Source organism: Macrobrachium nipponense, chromosome 45 (assembly GCF_015104395.2).
Source record: "Macrobrachium nipponense isolate FS-2020 chromosome 45, ASM1510439v2, whole genome shotgun sequence".
NCBI classification, from domain to species: domain Eukaryota; kingdom Metazoa; phylum Arthropoda; class Malacostraca; order Decapoda; family Palaemonidae; genus Macrobrachium; species Macrobrachium nipponense.
In genome coordinates this window covers 6,470,351-6,484,363 of record NC_061105.1, presented here as the reverse complement: position 1 = coordinate 6,484,363, position 14,013 = coordinate 6,470,351, and the positions used below count along the sequence as shown (strand labels likewise).

Here is a 14,013-nt window from a genome sequence, read left to right as displayed (position 1 = left end):
CATGATGAACTACTACAGAGGCAGGCTCATTTGGAGGAAAGTCAGTATTTAGAACAACCTCAAGTGATTGGTCACACCCACCGAGTCATTAATAACAACAGGAACCACTACCCGAGATGATGAAAAGGATGCAAGTTCTTGGTGGTCGTTCTCCTCCACCAAACTCAAGAAAAGCAGAGGACTATTGGTGTGGGCCAAATTTCCTCTATATAATCAAAAGACTGCTGTAGATGGATATTAAACCCCCAAGAGACTATCAGACAAAGGATGACAAAATTTCTTAGGGGACAGTTAATCCTCGGCTTGTGAGAAAAAAACTCAGAATCTTAGATAATGGAACAGGAACCCACAAAATCTGCTGACTATCGGTGGGATAAATTCAACGAAGCTCAATACTTCTTTTCCTTACTAGTTGTCTTTTGAGGAGGAGCAGCGAAATCTGCACATTTAACAAAATGATACTGATGGAAACATGAAACGACCATAAGGCTGTCCAGACCATCACATCTGTGTTGCTCTCGTTTATCCTCCATGAGAGAATAACACAGCAACAGAGACTGCAAAATAAGAACAAACCAATAGACGAAAACAACAAAGAATAAAGGAATTAAATTCAGGTATTCTTCTATCTTGAGGTGAAAGGGAGATATTATACACTGCATTTGAGAGATAAGTGGAAGCTTATGCCCAGGTAACTTTATTGGAATCCAGCACCTCAGTGGCGTGGTTAGTATGGTAGCGTTGCACCTCGGTGGTCGCGGGTTCGATTCTTGGCCATTCCATTGAGGAGTGAGATGTGTATTTCTGGTGATAGAAGTTCTCTCTCGACGTGGTTCGGAAGTCACGTAAAGCCGTTGGTCCCGTTGCTGAATAACCACTGGTTCCATGCAACGTAAAAGCACCATACAAACAAATTTATTGGAATCCATGCTCTCAAAAGCACCACCACACAACTAACCTTGTAAATATGTTCATTCAACTACAGTTACCCAACCCATAAATTACTATTGCACTTCTATTGATGCTTGCTGGACTTAACAGCTCAATTTGAGGTTCTTAACTAGTAGTAGATATATATAAAGAAAGAATTATAGTAATGTAACTGAGAGATGAGGTCTGGTCTGAACTAAAAGATAGCAATCCTGTCACTAAATGAAATCCTTGATGTACTAGGAGGGTGGTGGCAAAAATATTTGCAGTTACCACAAGAACCCAGATTTGAATGAACGTATGTTATTGACTGGTGGACATTCTCCTACCTCAATGAGGAAATGAATTCTGGAGAGATTATAAAGTAGCAGTACATGCAAGAGTTAAGAGTATACAGTGGGTCTTCATATCCCAATAAGAGGGACTACCATTCTGGAATTAGAACTGAAATTATGATATAAATGGGAATTACCAGGTCTTGCCATAAATTTCCGGAGTGTGGACTTTTGTAGATCAGTGAATCAATGCATGGAGTGTTGCAAATGTCAGTGTTTACAAGAGTTACCTTTTCCGATGGGCTGAAGCACTGGGGAGACTTCGGTCTTGACAGGTTTACTGAAAACAAAGCTGCTGGAACTGAGCCCAAGTCAACGATTAGAGTTTATCTACATGAAACTCTCCTGACACTCAGTATGTAAATATAGAGGACTGAAATGAGTCTGGATGCACCAACCTGAGTGGCTGGAACTTGAAAAAACATTAGTACAGTTTATAGAGAAAAATGAGTAACAATTTGTTTTAGTACTCATATTAAACGCATTTATAGAGAAAAATGTGTAACAATTCGTTTTAGTAAACAAATGAAACGCATCTTTACTTTTCTTATAATTAATTTATTACTTTTTACATCATTTACACATTGTTATAAATAAAACAATTTTTTAGCACTGGAATACTAGAACCATTCATACATAATATACAAACTTACTTACATGCATACATACATACAACCCTCAAAAGACCTATGAAAATGTGTTGGCATCACAAATTTAGCTTTGATTTATCTGTTAATATTTTCTAGATGGTTAGGAAATGATCGATAAAACAAGCTGAATTCAGTGATGACATCACAAATGCACAACCAATGATATCAGTTAGACGGCGCAACCGTACTTTGAAAATCCAATAATTAATATATAATAAATATTGGCTAAGTTGTGTGGGAATAATTTGGAGTTTGATACCTCTCATCAATAGCAGAACACAAAAAAAGGTGATGTTTTGAATGTGGACGCACAATTCTGTACGCTAACATGGTAACCAAGATTTCAGAATGACTACGAACAAATGTACATATGGTGGTATGTTATTAATATTAGTTTAGCCCCTAAAAATCTGTTACAGTTTCATATTTCTGTATTGGCAATTACTTGCCTCTTGGCTGCAACTATTAATGCAAGAAGAGAAGTTAAACACTGGTATCAATTATAACAAACACCAGGAGACTTATTATCAGAAGAGGATTGATATAATGTTAATATATTTGTCATGAAGACAACATCCACCATAATGCAAAGGGAAATTAATTGAAATAATCAATGTTACTTAGTTGAGCGCTACTAACGATGAAAGTTCCACTCTTGTTAGACCACACTAGTTGCTGGCACTGAAAGCAACCTTGCTACATTAAAAATGTACAAAGGAAAAATGAAATGATAAATGCAATGCTTTGTGCTAATATGATTACTGATCAACAGTATAGTACATTAATGAGATATGACATGGTGAACAAATGAATGAAGAAAATGCAAGTACATTTCTAATTGGGAAAAAAACACTTATCGGAGTTTGAAGATTTGGCAAGGTACAGTACAGTATTAAGAAAATTCCTACTCTGAAAATATTGTGCTTCAATGACACATGATACTTCTAGAAATCAGTTCACTTCTGTCCCACCCCTTGGACTGTGGTGTCTATTTAAAACAGAAATAAATGCTTCAGCTGATATACATTAATGTGAATGTACCAGCATACAAGTGTTTTTTTTGTTTTGTTTTTTTCATGAATGATAGCATACAAGAACCAGGCTATCTAGTAGTGGTCTAACATTAGTGTAGCCTACTTAAAGAGAGAGAGAGAGAGAGGGGGGGGAGAAATGAGAGAAAAAAAATAAATCAGACCCCAAGATAGTAAAGAGCACAGCGCAACCAGTGATATCCACATGAAAGGCACAGAGTAATTCACAAAAACTGAGGTAAAAGTTTCTTTGAACTGCAGTGTTCAATTTTCCGTGGTAGATGGAATCTCAGGATTAACCTTTTTAATCCCCTGAGCCTCAAACAAAGGGAAAAAAACATGAGCCATTTCAAGAAGAGATGAACAGCTAGGCTCAGTACACAAATTGTCACCAGCTCCATTTACTTTCTAAGATTATCTCCATTTATGACAGTACAGCAAACCCTGATATTTTACAATAAAAATCTTCAGTACCTTCAATACAGAAAAAAAAGGGAAAAAAATACATTGCTGACAATGATTTACAATTTTTGCAAAGGCATCAGCACATTAAATTTCACAATTTTAGACACCTGGACCTCTGCCGTTTGCTTTTTACTACAGTACCTCAAAATTTAATCATAATCACCATTTATCTTATTAATAAAATGCCAACTTAAAAATCACACTAGATTTAAGGCTTCTAAGCTGATAATACAGAGCTGAACCTTCAAAATATGTTATGAAAAGGCTTTATGCAAGAGCAGCAAAACAGGTGTCAGAACATCTCGTATTTGTTCATAAGCAAGAGAGGAATACGTAGCTTTACTTTCAATACATCTGGGTAAATAACATTTTGTTTTTCCTTACAGCTCAATAACAAATTACTGGGTTCTAATGAAAAGATATGGAATACATACTGTAAATGATGCCCAAAAATGCATCTTGGACTAGTAAGACATAATATACATGTACTTTTTTAATACCTGTCAACATTCTAAATACAATAATTACATATACAGCTATAGGTAGCATACAATACAGCAAGTGCACTTTGTACCATGTCATGACAGCAAAAAATAATTTAATGCTTTCATGTCTCAAGAAATGTTTTTTCATACAGAAGACAATCTCAAAGGGAAGATATGACTGAATGGCCTGTTCAAGATTTCTCCGGTGTATATATTCGACCGCTTTTTGGACACAAGGAAACAAAAAATACAAATTCCAGACCATGCTGAAGCACAGCATCTGAACTGTCTTGCTGGCTTCCAATTTGTTTGGGCTATGAAGCAGAAAGAACAAGTCCCTCTATATATAATAAATGCCTTACCCAGCTACATTTGTGACTTGACATGACGAGCAAACTCCACCACATTTCAGTTGGTTGCTGTTTAGAATAAGTGATTTTATCCTACATAGTATATTCAAATAAGCCCAGACATCGTGTGTAAAATAATCAAATTGTAACTGAAAATAAGGCAATGTGCAAAAACTGCTATATAAATTTAAAAAGTTTGCTACACTACAAAAAGAGTATTCTAACAAGTGTTGACTGCCTACCCATAATATATCCTATTTCTTATTTCCATGGGTCCCCTATTTTATTTAAGTGTACATATGGCAAAATATATCTTAACAGGTTAGTATCTAACAAACCTCATTTACCAATAAACAGCTCGCATCTACTCTCTCACTGGGCTTTTGGTTTGTTCTTATACATATTAAGATCTTATTAAATAAACACAAACATCAGAAATGTTTAAGATTCTGACAAAATTTCCTTACAATTTATTTCCGTAACCTGGCAATTGTTGAAACCTATGAGATTACGTAAAATGGTTAATTGTAAGTATTATTCTGCCATCTGTAATTGGGTCATGTGAATTATTCATCAAATATGTGGTTCATATGAGTGTGACCAATCTGAAGACATTATTCAACAACTGAAATCAAACACTGGGTTCAATCCGTTGTAATTGTAATCATCAGACTTGTCCTCACTGACAGATAAAAAATCTTTTATTCCATCTATTCATGGTATTTGTAAGCTTTAGCTTCTTCTTCAGCAACCACACTGAATGAAGTTACTCCACTTATATGGCTGGCCCCAAAGGGCCCTTAATACTGATTGTTGAAGTACTGACATTCACAAAAAAAAAGTGTTGGAAAATTGTTGAATAATTTGTGATAACCTGTTTTCTACACATACGGTGATTGGTTGATGTGACACCTTTATTTTGAAGAATGCTATAATCCAAGAGTGGTTATTGTTTTTATCTAGTCACAGTAGTTGTTATCACTTTGGATGTTTTCTCAGTATCTACACTTCCCTTAATGTTAATATAGGGAGGAAGTCACATGACATTAACATGGCCTGTGTGAATTTTTTAATAATAATGACTAGCAATTCAACTGCACACGTGCTATGATTTTTACATATTAACTCCGATAAATTTAAAATCTTACACAATCTTTCAGAATGTGAGGAACATTCCATGAAAAATTATCGGCTAGTATTTTCATCGCAAGATATAGGGATTGCATTAAAATCACTCTTCAAATTTCAAGATGAATAAAAATACACCGAGATTGCTTATTCAAACTAGAAATAAGAATCCTGTGTTGATGAACATCTAGCTGGATTGATATTTATATCACCTTCACTTTACTTGTTTCTTGAGTAGCCACACTACAATACAGCTCCTCTGCACATCAGTTTCTCCATAAGAAATGTTGACAGAAGAAAGTGGCTAACTGACAAAAACTGATAAATCCATCTATATCAAACAGAAATACATATGTCCTTACTGGTTAAATGGCACTAATGAGCAGCAGAGGTAAGGACCAAAGAGACATATGTAAGATCAGCACCATAGCCCCTTCTCTACCTACATAAAGCACAGAAGAGCAAAGCAGTGGATAATGACGACTTGGCAGGCAGATGTATTTCCCAACATCCTCCATCCTACCTCACAATGACATTCAAGTTGTGCGTCAGCAACAATTTATCAAGACTTGAGTGGGAAATTGAATTGGGACCAACACAGTGTAATGCCAGTTATCTCAGATCACCAAAATCAAATTCTTTACTGACAAGATTAGCCAATATAATTCACTGGCTGAAAAACAGGATTGTACAAGGAATCAAAGTCCAAACTACCTCAATAAATAAATTTGGATGCATTATACAAAAATTTTACGTTCTTTCAAGTGTGAACAATGAAATGGAGATCAGAGACTCTCAAAATAAATCAACGCAGGAAACATGAATCTGTTAATTGATCTCTCTATTTTATCAAATAAGTACTAAATGGATAACCTAACCAATAAACAGAAATAATAATAGTTCTTCCTTCAGTTCACTTAAAATAAACTGATATCTTAAGAGCAGAGTAAAAGAAAGACCAAAACCATAATGGACTTTAGCTGCTCTGTGATTGAAAGCTACTTAAAGATTATAAAGTTGTTTAATGAGACACATCTCTACACAGCCTCAAAATGACAAACTTTACATCAATTTGTATTTTTCATAATTAACAAACCTGTTCTCTTAACATAAGGGAAAATTCTCTAGTGGCTCTTGAAGTCCAGGATTTGGTGGCATTGGGAGTTAGCCAAGACGTTGGTAGATCTTTTGGTAAGGAGAGTGGTAGCCGACCTACCTTCAATGACATGAAAAATCTGAGCAAAGTGAAGTTGAAGTATAACAAGGGGGTGGCAGGGGGCATAAGATGGATGCTAAAAAGAATCATTTATTGTCTACAGTGAACCTCATATTCTCATAGAGGGATACCTTCAGTAACAAGTCACTTTTGTATAGTATTTGCTAGCACAAATAAAAAATTTTTTTCTTGTGTACGAGCAGGTAAAGGAAGAGAGAATTGTCTAATCCCAAAAAATCATCATAAACATCAAGAGCATGAGCATAAACTATTATTATTATTATTGTTATTATATAAAAAACACACACACACACACAAAATTGTCAGTTTCCATGTGGATTTTACATACTCTTCAGCAAACACACTTAAACAGCCTTCAACAACATAAAACAGCATTTGATCACTAAAGATAAATCACCTTTCAGAGAAATTCCATGAATGCTTTCATCCACCACTTGACAACCCAAGACTGTTGTGTGTTTGACTATTCCATACGTAATTACTTCATGAGATAAGACTTGCAAGTTATGTAAAACTGTTAACACGGGAGGAGGTCTGCCTTCTGGTGTTTGGGCATGATGTGCGATAATTTGGGAGGGAAAATTAGATACAATGAAGAAAACATACCATACCTTGCACACACATAGGAACACTACCTGTATTTTCATAAAGTAATCTTTATATACAGTGCAAACTAATATCTACCCTTACTATTTAGCTAATGAACGGATTTACTGTTTCACATTACAGTACTGCTATATACGTACTTTGCTAACACAACACCATTACATAAAACTATGCTTTTAACTTTTTTTTAATAAAAATATGCTCATTTGTTTTCTGTTAACTAGCAAAAGCTATTTCCAATCTACAAGTATAAAAATATAAAATTCATTGTATATGCAGTCATAAGATAAAATAGCCTATTCTTAATCTGACCAGGGGAAAAAAAAAAAAAAAAAAAAAAACCACAAATATCCCAAATTACATCTTGAACATACACACAACATCAATACATAAAACATTTCCTTGACTGCTTTACTCTTTCTGATGTGTTACAACTAGTGCTTGGTGCGATGTGAAGTGTACTATATTATAAGTATTCTATAAGTATTATTTCCTTGCTCCCATCCTTCTTTCCCTTGGACTTTCTCATTTTCCTCTTTAGAATATTCATAAACACTAATAAATAGTTTTGTATTTCTTGTCCACTACTTTCAATAAACATTTTACAAGGTCCTAAATAAGGTTACTCATAAAATCCTAAATTTAACCGACTGACACTATACTCAATAACATTACAATGTGCCGAAGTTTCCAAACTGCTGTTTTTCTCTAAACCAGTCTACCTTGAACCATACACAGGCAGTCCTCGGTTATCAGCAGGGGTGTGCCGATAAGCGAAAATTGCCATCAACCAAAACTCTGCAAATTACGGCGCCAATAACCTGTTATCAGAACCATGAGCAGCCTTATGGCACGCCATAAACAACCTCATGGTGCCGTGAGGTGCTAATAACCGGAACTCAGCCCGTTATAGCGGTAGACAAGCGTCATAAAACCGGATTGCCGATGACCGGGGACTGCCTCTACAAAGTTTCCTGCATGCCATGGACACCTCACAAAGAAGGTTGGCAATGTCAACCTTGGAGATTCCCAAGTAAAAACTCTATCCTATAATCTGATTATATCCTGTCATGGCCTGCATTTACCATATGTCCATTCCAAGTGGTCTAGAATGATCCAACCAGGGTGCCGACGCCAAAAGCTACGAACTGTAACCGTATCCACCTGCAGAGCTTCGAGTTGAGAACAGAATAAGGTTATTTAGTATTGTGGGCTACCTTTATGCCATTCTTGGACAAAGTGTACACCATGAAGCTTCTGTTGCTAGGGTGTAGCTACAATGATTTGTGGAAGACTAGTTAGTAAGACTAAGAAACTTCCTGTTGCCAGAAATGGTGAAGTTGTGGATAAATTCGGATGGCTTGAATAGGATACCAAATGAGTCCAAGCAAAGCCACAGACCCGACATTAATTGTCCTGGTTTATCTACCCACTAAAGTAGATGGTGGCCACCTTCACAACCACCAGTGACGATGCCCAACATTTTTCACGACGAATTTACACTTTTTCCTTTTCCTAATGTACCCAAGCCACTTTTGTGTTCTGGGTTTCTTTTCCAAAAATTTGAAGATGGGTGAAAGCTTAAAAGAGCAGAAAAACAAAAATAAAATAAAAGCTTGAAGCTACTGAGAAACCACTGAAACTGCACAAGTCTCACATATAAAATTATTTATTCCTTCATAATTCTTTACTCCAAATTCTTCAAGTTATGTGTAATAAGTATATATGTACTAATATTAAGCTAGAATATGTTCTATTTCAAATGTAAGTGGTATGTAATCTTGTCCTCAATGTGCTAACAATTTGTATGAAATCATGGACATTGAAAAACCTTTCTTTTGTTCAGGAACAGGTATGCAGAGTTTTTGCAAATAATGGGGTGTGAATTTCACCAAATAAGGGTTCTTTGTTGCCTGCTAATGCATGAATCTCCACATCGAAGACTCAAACTGGAATCTGATATTGAAATTGTATGAACATAAAATAAAAATTTAAGCTTCACCGTACCTACAAAAATATACATCAATTTAAAAACATCCTAAAAATACAAATCACCAACAAAAGACCACTAAATCACTGTGCCCATCATTGTTTTTTTTTATATATATATAAACTGCACCTCACCAATTTATAAAATTGTCAGCTCAATAATAAACTGTCAGCATGGTCACAGAATTTAAGTATTTTCACTATAAGTATAAACACAACTCTGAGCACAAAAATGAGTTAACAAAAATCTTCATTCTAAAAGCTATCAATTTTTTCATCAAACCCAACCAAATTTTTGATCAATTAACAATCTCCCTTGAAAAATCTTCATGGAAATGGCAGCTATTTTCCTGAAAATACTTCAAAACTGCTAATGAAAAGTACAAACTGCAATGAAATTCTCCTATAATACTACTCGATTAATCTGGACCCACAAAAATTTCTTTGCCAAACCCTACAAAAATCAATATTTCTGGTGTAGCAGCAACAAAACCATCATATTGGTCACCAACACTGACTGTTAGTATCTAACAGCAAGGCCAAGGCAATGAATAAGCATTAAATTCATTAGTGGGATTCCTTCTGGGATGTCCTGTGTGCTGGGTTGCTTATTACATCCTTGTATATATATATAAAGACCTAACAGTAGGTTTATCTTTTAATTTATTAGTAGTTAGTTTAGTAAATGTCTATTGTTTTATTCAACATGTCTTAGGCCACTAGCTTCTTTGGTGTTTAGCCATGAATTGCTGACCTTTGAATAAACAATAGTCCTAAAACCTGTGCAGCGTGAAAAAGTGCAAAATGGCATTCAGCCTAAAACCAGCCTTGGAGGATGATTGCGAGCTTGTCAAAAACATGGTTGGGACCTCCAAAAACAACAAAAACAGAGATTCATATCAACAGAACACCTACAAAGGGCACTTGCATCCATTTCTTTTTTGTGTGTTTTTTTTTTTTTTTATTTTGTTTCCCCTGAGATTGGCTTTCATACTGAAAAAAATTAACGATGACATCTCCTCAGATAATAATAATTGTCTTTAAAATTTCTGGTATACATGAATAATCAAGATAAAAATGGATTGATGAACATAACAGATGATCAACAATTTTACATTAATGTTTAAAACCAGGTTCTTCAAACAGTCTAGACTCCCAACTGTGAGATGACATCATGAAGTCTTTGATTTTTATGTTTGATAATCTATTACAGGATGTTTGCAAGAGGGTGGTGTGTATAAATCTCAATCCACACATTAAAACAGTGCAGACAGATTCCTAGTTTACTATTTCTTGATCAACAGAATGCATTCTCATGAGAAAATATTTTGCACAATTCACATTTCAAATCCATACCGTTCTTTCAAGCTGGCGCACAGTTTTGCAAAATACAATACAATCTTATGTACTACAAGGTTTCATTAAGGAGTCTGACACCTTCACACATATCTAGACTGTTTGAAACACCTCAATTTCAAGAAATATTATATTCTTTTAATATAAATAATGTATTCCTGTTACTATTCAACATCAGTGACATTAACATAAATGTTTAACAATAGAAATATACAATTTCTTGTGCATAAATGAGCAGTAAAATCTGGAACTCTTATCAAGACAGTCCACTAGAGTTACTGTCAACCCCAAGACAGTCCACTGAAGCTACTGTCAACCCAAATGGACAAGGTTAAGTGGAGAGCCAAATGACTTAAGGGCAACCATTCTTCAATATAGCTGTTCCCCTCAAACCTCTATTATAATGATACCCAAATTTTTAGTGTATTTCTACTGATCTGAAAAATTTTCTGTGATTTTCCCTTCATTTAATCTTCTAAAATGTTACATGGACAGACTGGTTAGGTTAAAACTCTAATAGTCTTCAAATGGTGACAAATATTTTTTTGTATAATTGTAAGATATGCAAAAATCTTATATACACATTAAAAAAAATACAAATTTTCTTACGATCAAAAGAAAGGTAACAAAATTAATAATACCACTGATCATACTCCCACTGGATAGATTCCATAAGATAAAAGACACAATGAATATACATGGCTGACTAAAAAATTATATAAATTTCTGTGCACTCGTCATCCATTTAAACTTCTAAGACTCTGTCAACAGCTTCCCCCCTTTGATATTTGATTTCTTAATCATACCCCAAGGTTCATGCTAAATGAATGAAGGCTGTATCACAGTATAGATAATGAGACAGAAATGGAACTCGCATTTTGTGTGCAACCAGAAAAAAAAAAAAAAATGCTTGTTGGCATCTCATGAACATATGTATGGTACGTACTTGACAAAAGGGGTACAAAAAAATATAAGTGTATAGCATAAACTGAGAGCTGCAGATGTAAGAAATCACTTCAGCTTTTCAATTGGCTCACCTACCTAGGTACTGTGGGCAGGCAACGAGATACTCTCAGAAATCCATGAGATGAAAATGAAAGAAGTGTTCCATCTACACTATGTTTATATGACTAGCTGTTTCTTGCCACGGCTACACCAAGCTTCAAGAGCCTTGTCCAGAGGCTCTTTCTCATCCTGAGCTTTTGTGGCTGTTGAACGTTTGAGGCTCACAGGCCTTGAGGGCCTCTATAGGGTGTATTCGCAGGGGTCAGGGATTTCCCAGTCGGGGGAGTATTCGACGCTGTGGTTCTGGGGTATAGTAGGGTCGGCTGTTGTAATAGGCTTCCTGAGAGTACCTTGAAGATAAAAGTATCTGCTATTAATACAATGCAAATAGAATTAAACAAATATAAAATTTACTTGAAAAAGTTCTTATTTTCTAAAACAAAAATGATATTGTTATGATACAATAAAGTTTCATACATACTTACCTGGCAGATATATACATAGCTAAGACTCCGTCGTCCCCGACAGAAATTCAAATTTCGCGCCACTCGCTACAGGTAGGTCAGGTGATCTACCGGCCTGCCCTGGGCGGCAGGACTAGGAACCATCCCCGTTTTCTATCATATTTTCTCTCTTCCACCTGTCTCCTGCGGGGAGGCTGGGTGGGCCTTTAATTGTATATATCTGCCAGGTAAGTATGTATGAAACTTTATTGTATCATAACAATATCATTTTCATACAATCAACTTACCTGTCAGATATATACATAGCTGATTGGCACCCTTCGGTGGAGGGTAAGAGACAGCTACTATATGGAATAGACAGGTAAACAACATATGTTGTAGGTATAAATAAAACCTTGGTTCCTACCTGATAGGTGGTAGACTTCGTGGGTGTTTGCCCAGTAGTCTGCATCACCTCAAGAAACTTTAGCGAGATATATGATCTATGGCCAAGAGTTCTTGTGGGTCTGCCGATGGGGTCTTATCCGCTTACTCGGCAGAGCCTATAAGGACTTTGTCAATGGGTGCTGATCCACTTATATGACAATACACCTTATGAAGGAGCACACAACCAATCCCGACCACCTGATCCTAACCATATGTTAGAACTAAGGATTGTTCCGAGTTATCCCCGAACTCGTCACAACAACCGTAACTCAAAACCACTACGCACACATACATAATTTCAAAAAAAATTATACTCATCTAATCAGATATGACAAGATTCTCTTACTGAACAACATAGACGGCCGCCCGTGCTAAACCAAGTCCTCCATTGTTCGAAGAGACTCCAGACCATATCCTAAAAAGAAGAAAAGTATATACATTTAAGGATTGGTGTCGGCTCCCGTACCCAGAATCGTATCTGCCGATACGAAAGGACCTAGAGAAAAACACTTCTCATATGTCACACGAACGTCTTTCAAGTAATGAGATGCAAATACTGAGTTGCATCTCCAAAATGTCGTATCTATGATGTTTTTAAGCGACATATTCTTATGAAACGAGAGAGACGTCGCTACAGCTCTCACTTCATGAGCTTTAACTCTCAACAGTTGTAACTGTTCGTCAGGACAGACCTTATGAGCGTCTGTAATGACGTTTCTCACAAAGAATGCCAGCGCATTCTTGGACATCAGTCTTGTGGGGTCTTTGACCGCGCACCAAAGACCTTGTCTAGAGCCTCCCATCTGATGTTTTCTCTGAAGGTAGAACTTCAGAGCTCTTACAGGGCATAGAGACCTCTCTGCTTCTCTGCCTACGAGACTCGATATGCCTTTGACTTCGAATGACTTAGGCCAGGGATTCGTGGGATTCTCGTTTTTAGCTAAAAACAGGGTCTTAAACGAGCAAATAGCTGAGTCTCCCTTGAATCCCACTTTATCCTGCAGAGCATGTAATTCACTAATTCTCTTTGCCGTAGCTAAAGATAATAGGAATAGGCATTTTCTGGTGATGTCTCCTAAACGGATTGCCAGATGAGGAGGTTCGAATCTTTCAGATGAAAGAAACTTGAGGACTACGTCTAGGTTCCAGTTCGGAGGTACCGGTTCCTTCGACTTTGAAGTCTCAAATGACCTTATGAGATCGTGGAGATCTTTATTATCTGCCAGATCTAATCCTCTATTCCTGAAGACAGCAGAGAGCATACTTCTGTATCCCTTTATTGTGGATACAGCTAGAAGAGATTTTTCTCTCAGGAATAGCAGGAAATCAGCAATTTCCGCTATAGAGGTAGTGGAGGAGGACAACTTCTTGGATCTACACCACCTTCTAAAAACCTCCCACTTCGATTGGTATACTTTCGTAGTGGAGGTTCTGCGTGCTCTCGCGATCGCGCTTGCCACTTCGCGAGAAAAGCCTCTCGCTCTGACAAGTCTTTCGATAGTCGAAAGGCAGTCAGAGCGAGAGCGGGGAGGTTTTGATGGTACCTCTTGAAGTGT

The 14,013-nt window shown here is 36.4% G+C and overlaps 1 protein-coding gene across 3 annotated transcripts in view; it reads right to left on the bottom strand.

Moving 5' to 3' along the window:
* Positions 1–1,802: 1,802 nt before the first annotated feature.
* The window catches only part of LOC135214322 (dual specificity mitogen-activated protein kinase kinase 7-like), an 83,444-nt gene continuing 71,233 nt past the window's right edge, over positions 1,803–14,013 (bottom strand). For all 3 annotated transcript variants that reach the window (XM_064248513.1, XM_064248512.1, XM_064248514.1), the window contains one exon: positions 1,803–11,917. Coding sequence is in view for 2 of the 3 variants with exons in the window: in XM_064248512.1 (XP_064104582.1) it covers positions 11,830–11,917 (88 nt within the window). In the remaining variant the exon portion in view is untranslated. The remainder of the gene's footprint in view (positions 11,918–14,013) is intronic.